General features: G+C 41.2%; 1 protein-coding gene across 2 annotated transcripts; it reads right to left on the minus strand.

Annotated features, from left to right (window-relative positions):
- Positions 1–299: 299 nt before the first annotated feature.
- LOC122837405 (C-terminal binding protein 1) lies at positions 300–16,785 on the minus strand. 2 transcript variants are annotated; one of them, XM_044127746.1, is made up of 11 exons: positions 16,640–16,785; positions 14,819–14,864; positions 12,519–12,663; positions 7,988–8,142; positions 7,699–7,843; positions 7,397–7,603; positions 7,078–7,292; positions 5,045–5,175; positions 4,823–4,950; positions 3,679–3,796; positions 300–3,595 (listed from the first exon to the last, which is right to left on the minus strand). In XM_044127746.1, exons 3-11 carry the CDS (start codon positions 12,577–12,579, stop codon positions 3,406–3,408), a joined length of 1,350 nt encoding a protein of 449 aa, XP_043983681.1. In that variant the 5' UTR covers positions 12,580–12,663; positions 14,819–14,864; positions 16,640–16,785; the 3' UTR covers positions 300–3,405. The 2 variants fall into 2 exon arrangements, with proteins under 2 accessions (XP_043983681.1, XP_043983682.1); XM_044127747.1 differs by lacking the exons at positions 12,519–12,663; positions 14,819–14,864; positions 16,640–16,785 and adding an exon at positions 11,582–11,673.
- Between the last annotated feature and the right edge of the window lie 525 nt (positions 16,786–17,310).

Below are 17,310 nucleotides of genomic sequence, written 5' to 3' on the forward strand. Positions count from 1 at the left end.
CCCCCACCGTCCCGCCTTTTAGCCCTATGGGCCTACACAGCCGTCCTGGCACTGCATTGCTCCATATAAAGAGCTGCCAAACTGCGGTAAACAATTTTGTTTGTGGCAAAACTTTGCTAAACACAGCTTCACGTCCTCAGACCACAAAAGCAGTCAGTAACACACTAACCACTAATAATCAGGCAAGAAGCTGCTTAGAAAAAAAAAAAAAACCTGAATAAAACTCAAGGGTTTAAAGGTTCAGCAAGAAAAAAAAACACTGGGGTTTAGATAGCAGATAAAAACGTAGGCGCAAGATGTTTACTTTTTTAGGATTTTATTAAAATACGGTGTTGAGTTTACCATTGGAGGTTACCATCACAAACATGATTGTTTCTAATAAAAAAAGTAAACAAAAACAAAAAAATAAAGCTTAAGAGCCTAGTTACAGATTTTTTTTTTTTTCTGGTGTTTTTGTTTTTGCAGTCTGGTGAAAGAAAAGAAATAAAAATAATTCACAATGAGAGTGATTGCAGGAGGGGGGGAAAAAAAACAAACAAAAACAAAACAAAAAAATTCACATGTTGTAAAAATACATTTCCCAATTTCAACATTACACACAGTCACTTTCAAGCATTCATTCATTCCTGGTTAGATGGTTAGATGTCAGTGCCAAAAAGAAAAATAAAGACAAAAAAAACGGTTCAGGTCTGTGCACAGAACGAGGATCGAGAGTCTGTGAGGACGCAGGCGATCGGGGTCAACAGTCTGAGGGAGGAAAACCTCGGGGGAGGGGGGGACAGGACACGCGGGGCGACTGCTGGAGGATATGTGTGCATTTGAACCCTGAGAGAGAGAGAGGAGAGACAAGTGACCAATTCTCGCTGAAACTACGTCGGTGTCTGCCGCACCGTCCTTATCGAGCGCAGTGGGCGAAGGTGGCGGTTCGGTCTCGCGTCCGAGAGTTAATTACCAGCTGCTGCAACTGACAAGAGCTGGCCGGATCTGACTAAACCAAAACCAGCAGAATAAATGTGATCCATCTAAATGCAAAGTCAGTGCTCACACTGGGTGTGTGTGTGGCTGCGGAACGAGCGGTACGTGCTTAAACAAGGCTAAATGTGGTTCTTTACTGGAACAGGAAATGCACGGTGCAGTGATTTCAGAGCTGTATGGGGGTGGAGGGGAGTGAGGAGTTTTAATTCAGAGACCCCGGGTCCCCGCTGTCGTCTCCTGGCTTCACCTGCTGTGGTCGACTGTATTAAGGCAGTGAGTGGCTCCAATGGCAACTTTCTATACCAGCTACTGTAACAGGGAGAGAACGAGTAAGGCCCGCAGGATATAAGCCAGAAACGACAAATTTAAGAGAAAGAAAGGAGGAGGAAGGCGAGGAGGAAGGAGGGCGTGGGGGGGGGACAGGCAGGGATCTCGTTTTCTCTGAAATGTTTCAGTACAACATGTCGAACACAGAGAGCTAATCCTTTAAAAACAAAAAACGGTTTCAACAACAGTGCACCGCTGGACTGGAAAATATATATCATCACCAACAGGAGATTTTAAGATTTAATCCAAACTATGGGGTTACTTTGTTTTTTTTTTTGTATTTAAAAATATATACTTATCACATGACAGAGGAGCCACCTGTTGCTCATAAACTCTGAGGGGGACAAACTGTACATCACTGGAAACGGACTACGACTGAAGAAAAGAAGGAGAAACACTTCGATGGAGAGGGAGAGAGGGTTAGGGGGAAGTCTGATTCCCCTGTAAAAATGACTTCACATGCACTATAGACAGCAGCTTGATGAGAAAGGGGGTCAAACGCAACGCAAGTATGTACTACCGTCGTCCTAGTCCAAGTTATTTCACTTCATCGGCTAATTTTTACATCACCTTTTAAAAGCCTGAAGTCTGACAATTGTGCTAAGCTGAGTGAAAAGGCAAACAGATGCACGTTGTTAGTGACACCTGAGAAGTTTTCACATTTATTTCAACTGGGCTCTTTTTTTGTTGTTTTTTGTCTCCGCTTAATTTCGTCATGACTGCTACAATTTCATCTAGAAAATCTGTACAAAAACAGAAAACGACAACAACAAAAAATAGAAGGGTATGCACGGTACATTCAATATCTGTTAATGAGGTACTAGAAAGGTGTTCCCTTCACACCAGGGCAACAGCGTTTTAAGAGTTAACTGTAAGGGATGACTCCTTTGGAACGACAACAGAGTGAGGGAGCAAACACTCACTCTCTCTCTCACGCACACACACACACACACACACACGCACGCAAACTCTCTCACACACACACACCACTGTCTTGAAGATGCAAGCGTGCAGGAACGCTAGCCGCTGTTTGCTCCTGCAGGAAATCTGACCCATACTGTCCTGTCACACCTGAAGGGACTGGCGGATGCGAACTGGTGTGTGCGAGTGTGCTGGGAGAGCCATGATACGAGAGGAGGATGAGGATGTGCAGGGTGGTGAAATCTTAGCAAATTTTTAGTCAGTTTCTCCATGTTTGTTACGTTGCATCACTTCAAGTAGCATCAATGATCTGTTACCGGGAGGCCAGATAGAGAGTGCCCTCTGCTGGCTTGATTTAGATTTCCTTTTGGGGACCAAAACCAAATGGATCCGTCTCTAGCTGCTTGCTAGAAACCTTTTACGCAAATAAGGGGAGAAAAGTCTGAAAAGGGGGATTTCGTTCTTTAAATGGTTTAACGCTATAGAGTTTCACAGTTAAGAGAGCTCCACACAGACTACATTATAAACCTTCTGCTGAGCAAGCTAATAATGCCAAGGAGGTTTAAGGGATGGAGGGTGGCTAGATTCTGACCGCCTTACTGTAATTAGCAGTTTCCCCCAATCATAATACGAACAGATAGGGGCCAGGAAAACAAAAATGAAAACAACAACAACAGAAGAAGAAGAAGAAGGAGAAGAGAGTAGTAACATGAGCCATTAATGTACAAAGTGGAGCTTCAACTGTTCTGTTCCTGCTGGAGGCAGCAGACTAAAGCCTCATGTCGGAAAAAGCAAAACAGCAACACCTAGAACCAAAAAAGATCAACTTTCCATTAAAACAACAGCCAGCTAAGGAAGTAAAACCAATCCAATAATTGAATCCTTGAGAACAGAGTTATTGCTGACATTGTGGGGGGTGGGGAGGTGTGAGGGTTGGTGCGTGAGATGAGGATGGGGGGAATATGGGGGTGATGGATTGGTGTAGATGGGTCACTCCTGGGCTGGTTGTCTGATCAGACGAAGGGCCGGAGATCCAGGATGGGTCAGACTGGTGCTTCCTGTGCACCGGAGCGTCGCTTTGCGTCTGACCCTGAAGGGGCGAGGTGAGGCGGCGAACGGGGCGGGGTCGACGGGGGTTTGGTTTCCAGAGATGACGGAATGTGCCAGAGCTGGCAGAGGGGGCTATTGGTCGGAGGGGAGGTCTCTGTCGCCTTCAGCCTTAGTGGGCTGCCCAGGGGACGGGGCGTGAGGGGGGTGGGTGACGGGGGCGATGCCGTGCGCCAGGGTTCCTGAAACCAGGCTCTCCACGCCTGTGCCTGCTCCTGGCAGGCCCCCCGTTGCTGCTGCCACGCTGATCAGACCTGGGGGGAATCTGGAACAGAAGGAGGAGGAGAGCTTGTTTCCTGTCTGCCAACAGGGCCCCGTGCTGTCCTGGTCAGCATTCACTGCTCTCACCTGTAGGCAGCTCCATTAAGCTCTGGGTGAACAGTAGCTGCCTCCATGGTAGGCCACGGTGAGGCAGCCATCAGATACTCCTTATTCACACAGTTCTTCAGGCTGTCAGGGATACGACCTGGAGCAACATCACATACAGGGTTCCTAAATATTTGATATTTAAATATTTTCCCATTATTTAATTTGTACAGTAATGTGGATTTTTAGAAAACGGAAAAGGCAAAAATATTTTTTAGGATCAGTTTTCCGTTTTCCTAAAATGTTCCAGGTCCAAACTTTTATAGGCTTCTCAAGTCTGTAGGAACCCTTCAGAAATGAATGACACTGGTCAGTAAGAACTGATTTCTCAGATTTTAAAAGAGAATATATTTTCATACTATCTTAAATCACCAAAATACAAAATATGAAATATTGCATTTGGGGAAAAAAAAAATCCTTTTGTATAAAATATCTGCCAGTGAAGTTGCACATTGCACTGAACCAAAATCGCAATTTCAAATATTGATGGCAGAGGACTTGGTGAGGACAGTGTGATGAAAAATGTGACGGGAGTTAATTATGTAGCCTTAATTGCTCAGTTAGATCCCACAATTTATAGCTTAATGGTTGTGCTCCATAGAAAGCGGTGGGAACAAACATCATCAATTCAGCATTCAACACCACCAGACCCCCACCTAATCATCACTGAATATTCAGATTCACCCATCTTTGAATTTTTCTGTGGAGAATATCTAAAACATCTGAAACAAAATGAAGCAACTCAATACACTACTGGCTACTATTCGCAAAGCAGCAAATACTACTTGCTGCTTTGCAAACAGCCGATACTACTGTCCAAGAACACCATTTATTTTCCAAGCTGCTGATTGGCTGAACTCCGAAGAGGGAGAATAAGGAAGACTGTGGATGATAGCTTCTATGGTAGTGCTAAGAGGGTTTCCATTGTGCATATTAGGTGTTTGGACTATTAAAATAGTCAGTTCTAAGTCTGTCTAGAAGGAATCTCAAGTATTTTAGCTTTTCGCAGGCGGCTCTGTTCCATAACCCTCATGAATATCAGGGGTCCACTGTCTACTTTTCCACATTTAAATGTTTTGTAATATTTAAATGTTTTGTATGCCATCTAATCAACATGTACACTCACCAGTGATGGCCCGGCGCACTTCTCTGGCTGCTTCTTCACGAGCCTCAACTGAAGCCTGCTCGCTGTACCAGGATGTGTGAGGGGTACAGATCAGGTTGGGGGCGTCCTTCAGGGGGCCCGTTGAAAAACTTGATGAGGAGTAAGAACTTGTTAACGTCCATTGATACTGTGTGTATAAGTGAGGCAGTAACTCAGGCCCTTGTCTTCATGCAGCGCTCTTACCTGAACGGTTCTGTCTCATGCACGTCCAGGGCGGCTCCACGTATCCGGCCCTCCTTCAGGGCCTGAGCCAGAGCTTTCTCGTCCACCAGCCCGCCTCTTGATGTGTTCACCAGGAATGCCCCTTGACGCATCTGTCAGAAGAGCAACAGATTTAAACTATCTATAGCAAAACTCACCATAAAGGCAGGAGAAAAGGACAAAACCTCAAACCCCTGTAAAAGGTTTCGTCTAAATAGGAGGATGCAGGTAAAACTGTGGTAGTCTCACTGTAATGCTATGATGCAGTTTTGCTGCTTGAAGCAGCAGCTGCTTTAATACCTGCAGCTGCAGTTTGAGTGGCTGCCAAGCACGGATGAGTTAATTAGTTTTCTGCTCATGAACACGACTAGCAGTGTTTGTATGATACACACTCTGCTTTACCTGTAGGGCCTTGGAGACTAAGCAGTTTTAATTTATCTGCTTTATATAATAGAAACGCATACATAAACATCTAGTGCAAGATTAATTTCTATAATCAACAACGACAGCAGGTCCAACGGCAATATTTAAATCATTATCAAACGACAGAAATGAGTCTAGAATAGAAAAGGGAACTGAAAAAAACAAACAAAAAAACAAAAAACATTTCTATTGTTTTGATAAGAGCAGATTTCCCATGTCACAAATAATTTTACTAAATCAATAATGTGTATAACAGTTCAGGCTAGTTTGATTTGTCCATACCAATGTTAAAATAGCCTTTTTGAAGTTCTAATAAAGAGGTGGGAGGATTACATGACACATATCAGAGTGTGTTAATAAAAATGCATTCAGTCTCAATAATCATGTTAAGGTCTTCATACTTTATTCACGCTGACAGTGTTGAAATGGCTTGGAGTTTCTTGTAATTGCTTTCATCTCCAGTCAAATTCTTACAAATGTAATAAATTGGTAGATGATGTTATTCTTATTTCTTATTAATAGAATATTATTTGACATAAAAAAAAACCACATTGCAGTAGCTTAAAATCTATGTAAATCCTACCGTGATGTCCCTGAGGGATCAGTTCTTGAACCTGATTGTGCTCTGCATGCTCCTTCAAAGGTTCGAAAAGCCTGACTTCAGGTTGCATCTTATGTAAATAACATACAAGCTGAAATCTAATAAGATATGATGCCAGAACTCATTTTTATGCTAAGACGCTAATATGTGGATGGCAAAAACAAATGGAAATCTTGTGTTTTGGACTTTCTACAGTCCAAAAATTTGCCCTTTTTTTTTTTTAGTTATTGTAGACAAAATTTCTGCCTAAAACCCAGAGGAGCATATTAAGCTATCAAAACAGCGTATATATGGGCGTGCTGTGGTGGCGTAGGGGATAGCGCGACCCACGTTTGGAGGCCTTGGGTCCTCAACGCGGCCGTCGCGGGTTCGATTCCGGGACCCGGCAACATTTGCCGCATGTCTTCCCCCTACTTCTCTCCCTCTTTCCTGTCAGCCTACTGTCATATAAGGGACACTAGAGCCCACAAAAAAACCCCTGGAGGGGAAAAAAAACAAACTGCGTATATATATATTAATCGAGAGGCACAAAGCGCTTTTAGTGGACATTTCCACTTGAAAAAACATGCACCCTCCACCCATCCGTACACGCTTGCCAGAACGTTACACTCGCTCTCTGTTTTGTGGGTGTATGCAACAGTTAGGGGCGGTGACTCTTAAGATTGATCTGATAGGCCGAATTTTCAGTTAAAAGCAGGTGAAAGCCAGCAGGGATTTGGCCTAATTAGAGAAGAAGTTTGGGGGACATGAAGTGGATTCAAACCATAGAAGAAAATGAGCGTACAGCAGTGGGAGAGGACCAAGAAGAAGAAGAATGACTTCAGCAGTAATTTTGATTTGATCTGTTGATATTCTTTTAAATATTAAAATAAGGATGTTCCCCTCTACTGTTTCATTGCAATCAGATCACATTAATGTGACACCTCAAAATTAATGGAGTATTAAAAAGCCCATCCCAGTACGATCAGGAAGCGGTTTTGTGTCCGCTGACCTGTTTGATGGTGAAGTCGTTGATGAGGTGGTGGTTGTGCTCGTTGAGGCTGCAGTGCAGGGACACGCAGTCAGAGTGTATGAGCAGGTCCTGCAGCGTGGCCATTCGCTGGAGGCCCAGCGAGCGCTCGACGCCGTCAGGCAGGTATGGGTCATAAAAGATTACGCTAAATCCAAACGCCTTGGCTCTCAGGGCCACAGCCTGGCCAACACGTCCTAAAAACAGCAGGACCGGGTTCAGGTTGGGAACAAATGATCTGACTCCAAGTCATTATGCTGAATTTGGTTTTATATTAACTTTGGGAACCATCTTCACTCACCTAAGCCGATGATGCCCAACGTTTCTCCGCGGATTCGAGCAGCGCCTCCAGCCACCTCCCTGATCTGCTCCACGCTGGAGGCCCGGGTCCCCTCCCTCAGGGCTTGGTGCATCCAGGTGACCCGCCTGTACAGGTTGAGAATCAGACATAGCGACGTGTCGGCCGTCTCTTCCACCGAGGCTGCCGGCACGTTAGAGACAGCGATGCCTGCGTGACGGGGGAAGGAGGAGATGTTAGGCTCGCCTTGTTGTGCCATAAAGCTGCTCGTTGCCGACACTATTCTGTAAACCTGATCATCTTACCGAGCTCAGCAGCTGCTTTGACGTCAACGTTGTCAAAGCCAGAGCCGATCCTGACAATAACCCGTAGGCCTTTGAACTTTTCCAAGTCATCTCTGGATAAAGTTATAGTATGATACAGCAGAGCAGCCACAGCTTCATTTAACACCTGCAGAGGACAGATTTGTGTTGAATTATCTGAATGATCAGCATGTTAAATTGCTCAGCATAAGTGAAATGACTGTTTTAAGACAGGCAGTCATTATGTTTTCAGGTCATAAACCACTGTTGTTGGTAGCCGATCTTGTTCTACCTTCTCATGTATCTCCTGTGTGGACTGAGCGTCGCAGAAAGCCACGGTCGCCACGTCTTTGAGGATGGGCATTTCCACAGTGCAGTCGCGCCCATCCAGCAGGGCCACCAGGGGCCGAGGGTGCATCGGCCCATTCAGGATGGGGGGTCGGATACCTGAGTTAATCAGAACCAGAAAGATATTTATGGAGGATCAACACTGCCAGGATCCACAAAACGGTAAAGTTAACATCTCGTGATAAATTAACTTAGAAGTAGAACATTAATATAGTTACATCTGCATTGTAAAATTTACATTTTACATGATGTTAGTTATTTAGCTATTTAAGTAATCATTTCTCAGTACAGCAGGACTTTTTTTGTGTGGTCCGTTACATCAAGTCCAAAGCTACTCTGCTAAAGCAAAGACGATTGGTTCCTCTCTGTTAACTTCAGATCTTTCAAGATCTGATTGGTCAGCTGATTACAGTTAAAATAATTTCAAGAACTATGAAATAATTAAAGAAATACTAAATCATATTTGCCTTTAAAACAAACATTTAGTTATTTCTGTATTTATGTCCAAAAATGTCCAACTATTACGGATACATTTAATTTACTTCCAAGTTATATGACAATATATAAAGTTTTTTTTTTTGCATTTTACTTATTTTTTGGGATTGTAACATTTATGACCCTCTAAAGATGTGGAAGTTCCTACTAAAAGTTTATTAATACTACATAAATAATGATTTGAGTTCCTTACTGTAGGCTTAAAAGGCCAAACACACAAAAGAATGAATGAATGAAAACGAGACTAAATCTTTCCAGTCTTCCATACAGTTTACATCTTTTTATCAATGCTAACACCTTATTAATCTGGAAGGCATGCAACCACTTGTTTCTCAACTTGACTAAACAAACTTAAGGTTAATGAGTCAGTCTGCATTTTCCACGTCTGGCTTGCTCAATGCGACGTACAAAAAGAAAATCCCCCTGCACAAATAGCTGAATGCTTTACTCCTTAGAAAAACGGCGTATGACTCTCTTTTTCCAACACCAACACAGAGGAAAATGTATGACTGCATGTATGTGTTGATGTGATTTAAGGTTACGAAGTTACGTGTAACCAAATCTTTAATGGCGCATCCAGGAATCCGCTCGCCTTTGCAGTGAACATCTGGGTTGAAGCGTCTTTGCGTAGAGGAAAGATGAGACTCGGGTCAATAAAGTGGTCCAGTATCGTTTCTGGGATCTGGATGGGGGTACCGTGTGACAGCAGACACACACGAAAAGAGCCTAGAAGGTAGCAGGAGAGGTGATGGTGTGCTACAACTGGGGGAGGGGAGAAAAACTGATTGATGTCTGGAAGGAGGTAGTGAGGGGATTCATGAGTTTATAGTGGTGGGATGTGGGGGCTGACAGGGGGGTCAGTTGTGACCTACATCCCATGTCTAGAAGAGCCACATCTTCCAGTTATTTTACCCTCTTTCCAATATAAACACACCACTTGGTGGCAAATCTCATCCGTAGTCATTCTCCATTCTGCCATCCAAAGCAGAACTGCCAAAACAAATTAATGCTGCAATTCTGCCAACACATTGCAGAAACACTTATAACAAACTGTCTTTTTTTTTCTTTTTTTTTCTTTTACACCTCTTCCCGGTTCTGCTTCATATGAGATTATTTTCTGTGACCGTTATCTTGTCACTGCCGTGTGAGAGGTGCGCTCTTCGTTGGAGCTGGAGTGCGGTTTGCTGGAACGGTTTTACTTGGACAGACGGCAGGACGCGGTGGCGAGACTGCTGGGGAGGAACGGGAGCTGGTAAATCAAGTATTCAGGGTTTCTGCACATTTTCCATTTCAGAGACTCCAGACTTTCCCAGGTTCAGATTTTTAAACACCTCAGCCAGCTTTCAGGCTGCGTTGGAATCCAGGAACAAGCAAAGGACAAAGTGGCATTTAGGATGCTTGCACGCCTGACACAAAATTGTTCACAAGTCACATTTCATCACTGAACGGTCAACCATGACGCATGTGAAGCTTCTTTAGATTACGTGAACAAACGTCCGATGTGATGCGTAACAATTTATTTTTATGTTATGTTGAGCCGAATTGTTCATCTCAGTGTAATAACCATTAGAGCTTGATTTATTGTGACTTGTTCTCTCAACTTGAAAAAAAAAAAAAACAACAGAATTTATCACATTGTCATATGAAGACGGGCTCGTGTTCTAAAGCTTTCATGATGTAATTAGCAACTGAATCAAGATTATGTGAATTTAAAACTTATTATGACTCTAACGATCTTGAGCTAAATTAAAATTTTAAAGATCTCAAACTTGTGCTGCTGTGATGACTTCATTATAAACTAAAAACTGAATTTAATATTTTATTATGTTATATTAAATACAAAGATCTTAAACTCATTTTGTGCTACGTATAATTTATCTTTTTTAGTCTTGAAAATCATTATATTGCTATATCAATATATTAGGGTCTGCGGCTCAATTTGTTATAGCAGCTTTGCTTTTTTATATGATGTTAATATCAAATTCAATTACAGTTGCAAGTCTCAACTACTATGTCGGGTAAATAAATTTAATAAACTCCTTTTAGTCATAACAGTTTCAGGATCTTAAAAAAAGATTGGGCCATTAAGATTTGCTGTGACATATTGTGTTAAAAGATTTTAAGCTTGTTTTACTGAGATCACAGTTTGAAATAGAAATCGTAAGCTAGTAAGTCCTGAAACTGCATTTTCTTGAAATAACTGAAAATAATTCATTAGGAAATTGCTAATTTTGTGGACGAATTCATCAAAATCTGGTTTTGAAAATAATGGAACAGGGGAGAGTCTGGAAAGACGAATGTTTCTCCATACAGTAAGCCTTTCTAGTAAATTAAGCTCACGTAAGAATAAAAACGAAGGGGGAAAAAATGCAGGCCTGCATGTCCGATACAGTCACTGGACGTGTACACTAGTGGACTGTATTAGGCAGTGTGATTCACATTAACTGCAGATGGCTCAAAAACGCTACCATGCCAACTGCATTACACACAACACACAAAGGGACAATTGCCACGCAAAAAAACTTAAAGTGCTCCATCACAAAGAGCTCCTCAGAAAAAATATACAACCAAGTTGAAACTGCAGGGAAAGTAATTTGAGTAAAGGACACTGGCATACCCAAGGCCTACGAAGAACAAGCATGGCCAGACACACAATACAATTCATTCAGTGATTCATTCATTCTCCCTCTCTTTGCCTTTCTTCCCTCCACTCCCTCCTCCTGGTCGTATTTAGAGTAAGAGGAGGGGGGGAGGGGCAGCAGACGATGATAATGCAGCAAGCAGCAGTACTCCACCCAGACGCTGCTAGACACACGCTTATTCAGTTCCTTCAACGGCTGCGACAGCACCAACCCACACTGAGCGTGAAAGAGAAACGGAACAAGCACACGTTTCTACGCCACACCCAAACCATACATATCTCTCTCTCTCCCCCCCCACCGACACACAACACTCGCATATCTAAAAAAAAAAAAAAAAAAAAAAATTTTTTAAATCGAAAACACACGTAAAAAACAGAAAACACATGGGCAGTGGGCCTAACCTTGCATTGTGAAGTCTGTCAGCCTGTCTTCCTCTCTACCGTTCTTATTTTTCCTCCCTCTCTCCTGCCAGCCTGCTCTAGGCTGACTGGATCCCAGCTGTCATCCACGCCCAGCCCCTCCTCCACGGCCAGCCTCCAATCACAGGCGGCCCCATACAGACTCGGCCAACCAGCACTAACCTCATTAGCATAGCTGAAGCCGAGGCCTGGGGCGGTTTGGGCTGTTGTCATTTTTTAAAGAGACAGCTGGCCCGTTTCCCAGTAGCCTCGGCCGCAACCCTTCACCTTGTCCTCTCCCTCTCACAGGTCTCTAGAGACTCTCCCAGACGGCTTCCTTCATTTTTGTGCACAGTTATGTCTGATTCACATCACCGTTATACAACAGCTTAAAACAATAACAATCACAGATGGATGCACATTTCCATCCCTGAGTGCACGTTCTGGAAACGGAAAGTTTAATTATTGTCCGTCACCTTCACAATGAAACGGAGCGCACTTCTTGCACAGCAATTTAAGACAAACACTTCATTACAAACGCCACACAAAAGGAAACTAATCAAGGTTACGGCATTAGGTTGGGAGCACCGCACCCATCAATCAATTTTATCGCATAAACCTAAAGTAAACAAACCATTCTGAACAGTCAACATTCAAAACATAAAATTATTTTAATTTTTTTTTTATTTAAGGAATGTAAAAAAAATTACTTTAAAAATGATTTTTAAAGTTAAAAGTAACATCTTCACTTAGTTTGGGTTGGCTAATTAACAAGTGATGCAGCACTAGGCTAGCATGGTTAAGTCAAGATTATTTGTAAAGCACATTTCAGCAACACAGCAACTCAAAGTGCTTGACATGATAAACAAGTGTTGTGGTTTAAGAACAATTGCAGCTACAATTAACTCTAGGATCCAGATATGCCGGTCTACATTCTTACCTTCACAGATGCGGTCAAGTCTCTGCCGCTTGACGTGTTTGGTTTTGTCCATCAGAGCCATAGACCAAGGAGTCTTAACCTGGGACAGCGAAGAACAAGTCTGGGAGCTGGAGGAGGCTCTTTAATGACGTCCACCTAATATCACCTACAGGTACACACAGATAATCCATTTGGTAAAGACACAAGGAGAATTCACTTGCTAGGAAACTTTGAGCATTAAACATGTGACAAACAAGCTGACAGGAATGTAATTTATGCCCATGAAGCTGATGGGGGTTTTTCAGACATAGGATGAGTGTTCACCTCCTGGAGTAGTGGCCGTTTGTTGGACTTCAAGCCTTTTTATTCCAGCAGTTTTTAAGACATCCTATAAGTTTTATAACAAAATATCTACCTCCGATTGACCAGCTCAAGAACTAACTCTGACATTCACTTCCAATTTGGCAGAGAGGTAAAGGGCAATTTCACTGCTTCGTTGACATATTTTGCTTGGCATCTTAACAAGACCCAGTTTAACAACCACAGGTCCAATATAAAACTTTGATCCTGAATGGTCTAAGGCTATGTTTACATGAGACCGCCGTCTAGAAACTGCTGGTATATTTGATTGCGGAAATGTTCCACATTTAAACTGTGTCACTGTTTGGACTAGACTGCCAAGACACCTAGGATCCACTGTAGTTGCCATGCCAAGGCACTATAAGGCGCTGTCATTTTAGCATGTTGTCGAAATGCGCATGCGCTTTGACCCTTAACCTCCACCTCATCCTGCAGCCGGGCTTTCTGTGAATGTGCTTTCACACCATCAGAGTACTTCACACCTCCGCAGGGGGGTATTCCCAAAAGTTACACTCTCAGACCTGACTTGAAAAAGTTCCGTTGTTTAAGACTCCAATCACCAGAGATGTGTAAACCAGTGGCTGGATAGCAACAAACATGTTCCGGTTTCACTGAAAAGCAGCTCGATGTAAATGGGGCCAAAAGAAACCAAACAAAATCTGCTGGATTTTGTGATAAGAGTATTTGTGGATTAATTCTGTCAGAAACCAAAGTGATAAAAGAGCAGGACGAAACCAAAGCTGGATTTTGGCAAATTAGAGATGAAGGATCTAATTTAAATATAAAATTGGTTAAAGTAAAAAACAAACAAATCAACCCTTCTTTAAAAAAAAATTGGCAAAAGGATAGGGAATAAAGTCAGTAGACCCTGTATCAAAGTTTGATAAATGATTAAATCAATGTTTTTCCAGACTTCACAAAACCATATAGGAAACAATTATGAAGCTAATTGTTTAGCACAACTACTTTCACATCTGAGGATCTGAAAGTAGTTGTGCAAAAGAGCGCCAGCATAAACTGACACTCTCAGAAATAATACCCAAGTATCATATCTTACTGGTACATAGTTTCCTGTATGCTTGGACATACAAATCAGCTACAAATCGGTAGAAATGTATTTCAATAAAAAAAACCCTGCTGAATTGTGGGAAGCAGCCCCATAATAGGTGGAAATCAGTTGACAGAATCTTCTTTTTTTTTGTTACATGTTTGAGCTTGTTAAGAAGGTGGAGTAATAATGGTCTCTAACCTGCCAAAGTTGAATTGTGTTCTCAGTAACAAGTTTGGCCTTCAAACGGGGGGGGGAAAAAAAAAAAAAAAGTAAATATTTTTCCCTCACATGGGTGTAAAGTTTTTGCTGCCGACTTATTGTTGTGCGACAAAAAGAAGAAAACATAAAAAAGAACATCCAGCATAAAGGGCTCCTTTTCTATGGTGCTGAAATAGGCTTTGGCGGTGCACCTAAAAGTAGCACATAAAAGCAGAGCGAAGAAAGAGGAGTGTTGATATCGCTGCTGATTATTTAAATGATAAATTGTTGGATCCCTCTGGAAAGCAGATCGGATTGGGATAACTTGGACTGATATGAATCAAATTTGGAGTAAATTCGATTTTGACGCAATTATAACTGTACGCTAGAGCGGTTTGTCTTGCAAAGAGCTTTTGGATGACATTTGTTGTTAATAGGCATTCTATAAACAAGCTGATGTTCAGCAGATGTTTATTTTTTACCGAATCAATCACACCTTCCTTGTGCGTCCTTTAAGTCAACAGTACTCCACCCTGCTTGGACTTATGTGACATAAAAAAAAATAAAACAAAAACAAGATAATAAACATTTAAGGTTCAGCAATTAACTGAAGTTGACCATGAGATCCAAGTAAACAAAGAGATATAAAAATATGTAAAAGAATCAAAGAAAACATGACAAAAAAAAGAAGAAAAAAAAGACACCAACTCACCTGGAAAACGTCTTGTGTGCCAGGAAGGTTGACAACTTAGTTTAAACTGTAAACGGGGCAAAGATAAACAAACATTAAATCTAACAAATGCCATGCAGTTAGCGTCCCTTCAGGCAACTTATGTTAACATTAAGAAATGTTATATTTATTTTCGTTTTTACTGAGTATGTTTTCACACTTCAGATTAGCGTGCTACAGTTTATCTTAGGAGTTTATTCTAAGCGAGGGTTTTTTGGTCATGTTTCACACTGTACATTATGCAACTGAACTTTATTGCAAAAACATTTTTTCCCCCCAAATGCAAAGTGCAGCAATATGTGATTTAAACACTGCCAAAACAAAGCAATAATTAAACAAGACAAATATTTTAACCTCCATCAAATTTATTAGAAACGAGCACGTTAAAGATTGTATTTCTGAGTAGCATTAAAATGGCTTCACACATTTGAACAGCATTATTATACAGTGTGCCTTTGTTACCAAAAAATAAAATGAATCGCTCAGGTGAGCCATTTATTCTTAGCCGAGTAATGAGTTGTGCTGTAGATACAGAATTATGCATGCTTACATTTGTATGCAAAATGGTCAATCAAGCTTTCCTCCGCAGATAACAATTTCCTGTTCTCTTTCTGGTCTTATCTACAGATTCAGATTATGTTCTCCTAAGAAGGAGCACTTAAAAAAAAGAGAAAAAACTGCCCTGTAGATTCTTTGATATGATGGCGGTACTAATAAGATTTTCTCAATTTGTGCATTAACACATATGTCCTTCCCCTTTGTTTGATTTTAAGTAAAATAAAAAAGACCATTAGAATATATGGTCATTTCGCAATGAAAGTAACTTTTTATATTAACAATTGGATCACATACATAGCGCTGTCTCTTTACTTTTTACCCCAGTTAAGTAAACTTCTTTGTAATCTCCTGATCAAGATGGTGTGATTAAGTACCATTTTTTCGCCAATATTCGCTTAAGTATTTTTGGCCTCCTGTTCTTTACTGTTAAAACATGAATAAACTTTCAATTAACTTAGTGCAACTTTATTTAAAGTTGAAGCAGATCTGTTCTCTGGCTCTAACCGAAATTTTGATTAAATAGAAGATAGTGATAATGAGAATAAGTTTGTGCATGACTTCTGCTAAAATTTCTACTGATAAGGTACCGTTAACCAAGTAGTTAGCTGACGAAGCTAGTTAGCTTGTTTCTCCTCTTTCAATCAGCGGGGTAATTCTAATGAATGGTAGAGATATACATTTAGTTATAGTTCAAGTTATTTCACAATTTCTAAAAGTTATGTGTGAATATTCTTTTACCCCAGTGTGCCCACTGTAGCTTGTTCGCCAAACACAAACTTCTGAATCGCTATCCAAGTTAACTCAATACATAGCACGGGAGCTAGCTGCCCGCTAACCCAAACACAAACACTCCAGTACTACAAGTGGCTAACATTCTCAAAGAGCCAAAAAACTTTCTAAAGTACAGAACAGATTAAGTATTCCATGTCATATTGCTGCCACTAAGTTCATAAATATAAGTATTTTTTGTGACGACATATGTGGGGCGTTTAAGTGCTGCTAGCGTTAGCTAGCCATCGCCGTTAAGTGTGGTGTGGCTGGGTTTGTGGGAGAGATGCAGGCGGAGGGGGAGCCCATTTCGTCCGATTTGTTATCAGCGAGTGGCGCTACAATGTGAAATGTGTGACCCAGAAGCTGAGCAAATCCTTCCATTTGCAAGGAGATTCAAACCACCACGAAAGCGAATACAACTTGTCGTACTTTGCCGCTAACACGCGAGTTGTGAGAAAAATGGCAGTTATTTACCCCAGATAAACTCTTTCAGGAGTGCCGAGACAGTGTGCGTCCGTCGGTGGTGTTCCCTCTCTCCCGATCGCCATGAAATTAGACAAAAGAGGAAGTGGCTTGTTGATGAGGGGGTCAGACTGTCTGTTTTTTTAAAAAAGCGACCGTCTGCTAGAAGGAGCGCCCTCACCTTCCACGGCGGAGCGACAAAAAAATAAATAAAAAAATAAAAAAATAATGTAAGACAAGTTAGCAAAGACTGCTTAATAGGCCTTTTAACATGTTTCAGTGAATTTTACAACTATGTACGGAAACTTGTATACACTTTTCCCACCAAAGAGGGCGACTTCTACAGTATCTAAAATATCCTAAATAAATAAAAAAGAAAGACAGAAAAAAGTATACATGTTTTGCATAATACATGAATCATTCTCATAATAAACTACTGACTACAATTTTTTTTTTAAATATATTCATTTTGACCCCATTTTTAATCTTTGTATATCATGGCATTCATTTTTGCCGCAGTATTTTTAATTTTTGTCCAGTTTTAGAGTAAATTTTGTGTACATCTAAAGGTAGGTAGTTATCATTTTCAATATCTATTTGAAACAACTGTATGTGAATTTTCTTTCTGAAAGTAAAAAAAAAAAAAAAAAAAAAGCTAACATTCTAAGTTACATGTATAGTCT

The sequence above is a fragment of the Gambusia affinis genome, linkage group LG09 (assembly GCF_019740435.1).
Source record: "Gambusia affinis linkage group LG09, SWU_Gaff_1.0, whole genome shotgun sequence".
NCBI classification, from domain to species: Eukaryota; Metazoa; Chordata; class Actinopteri; order Cyprinodontiformes; family Poeciliidae; genus Gambusia; species Gambusia affinis.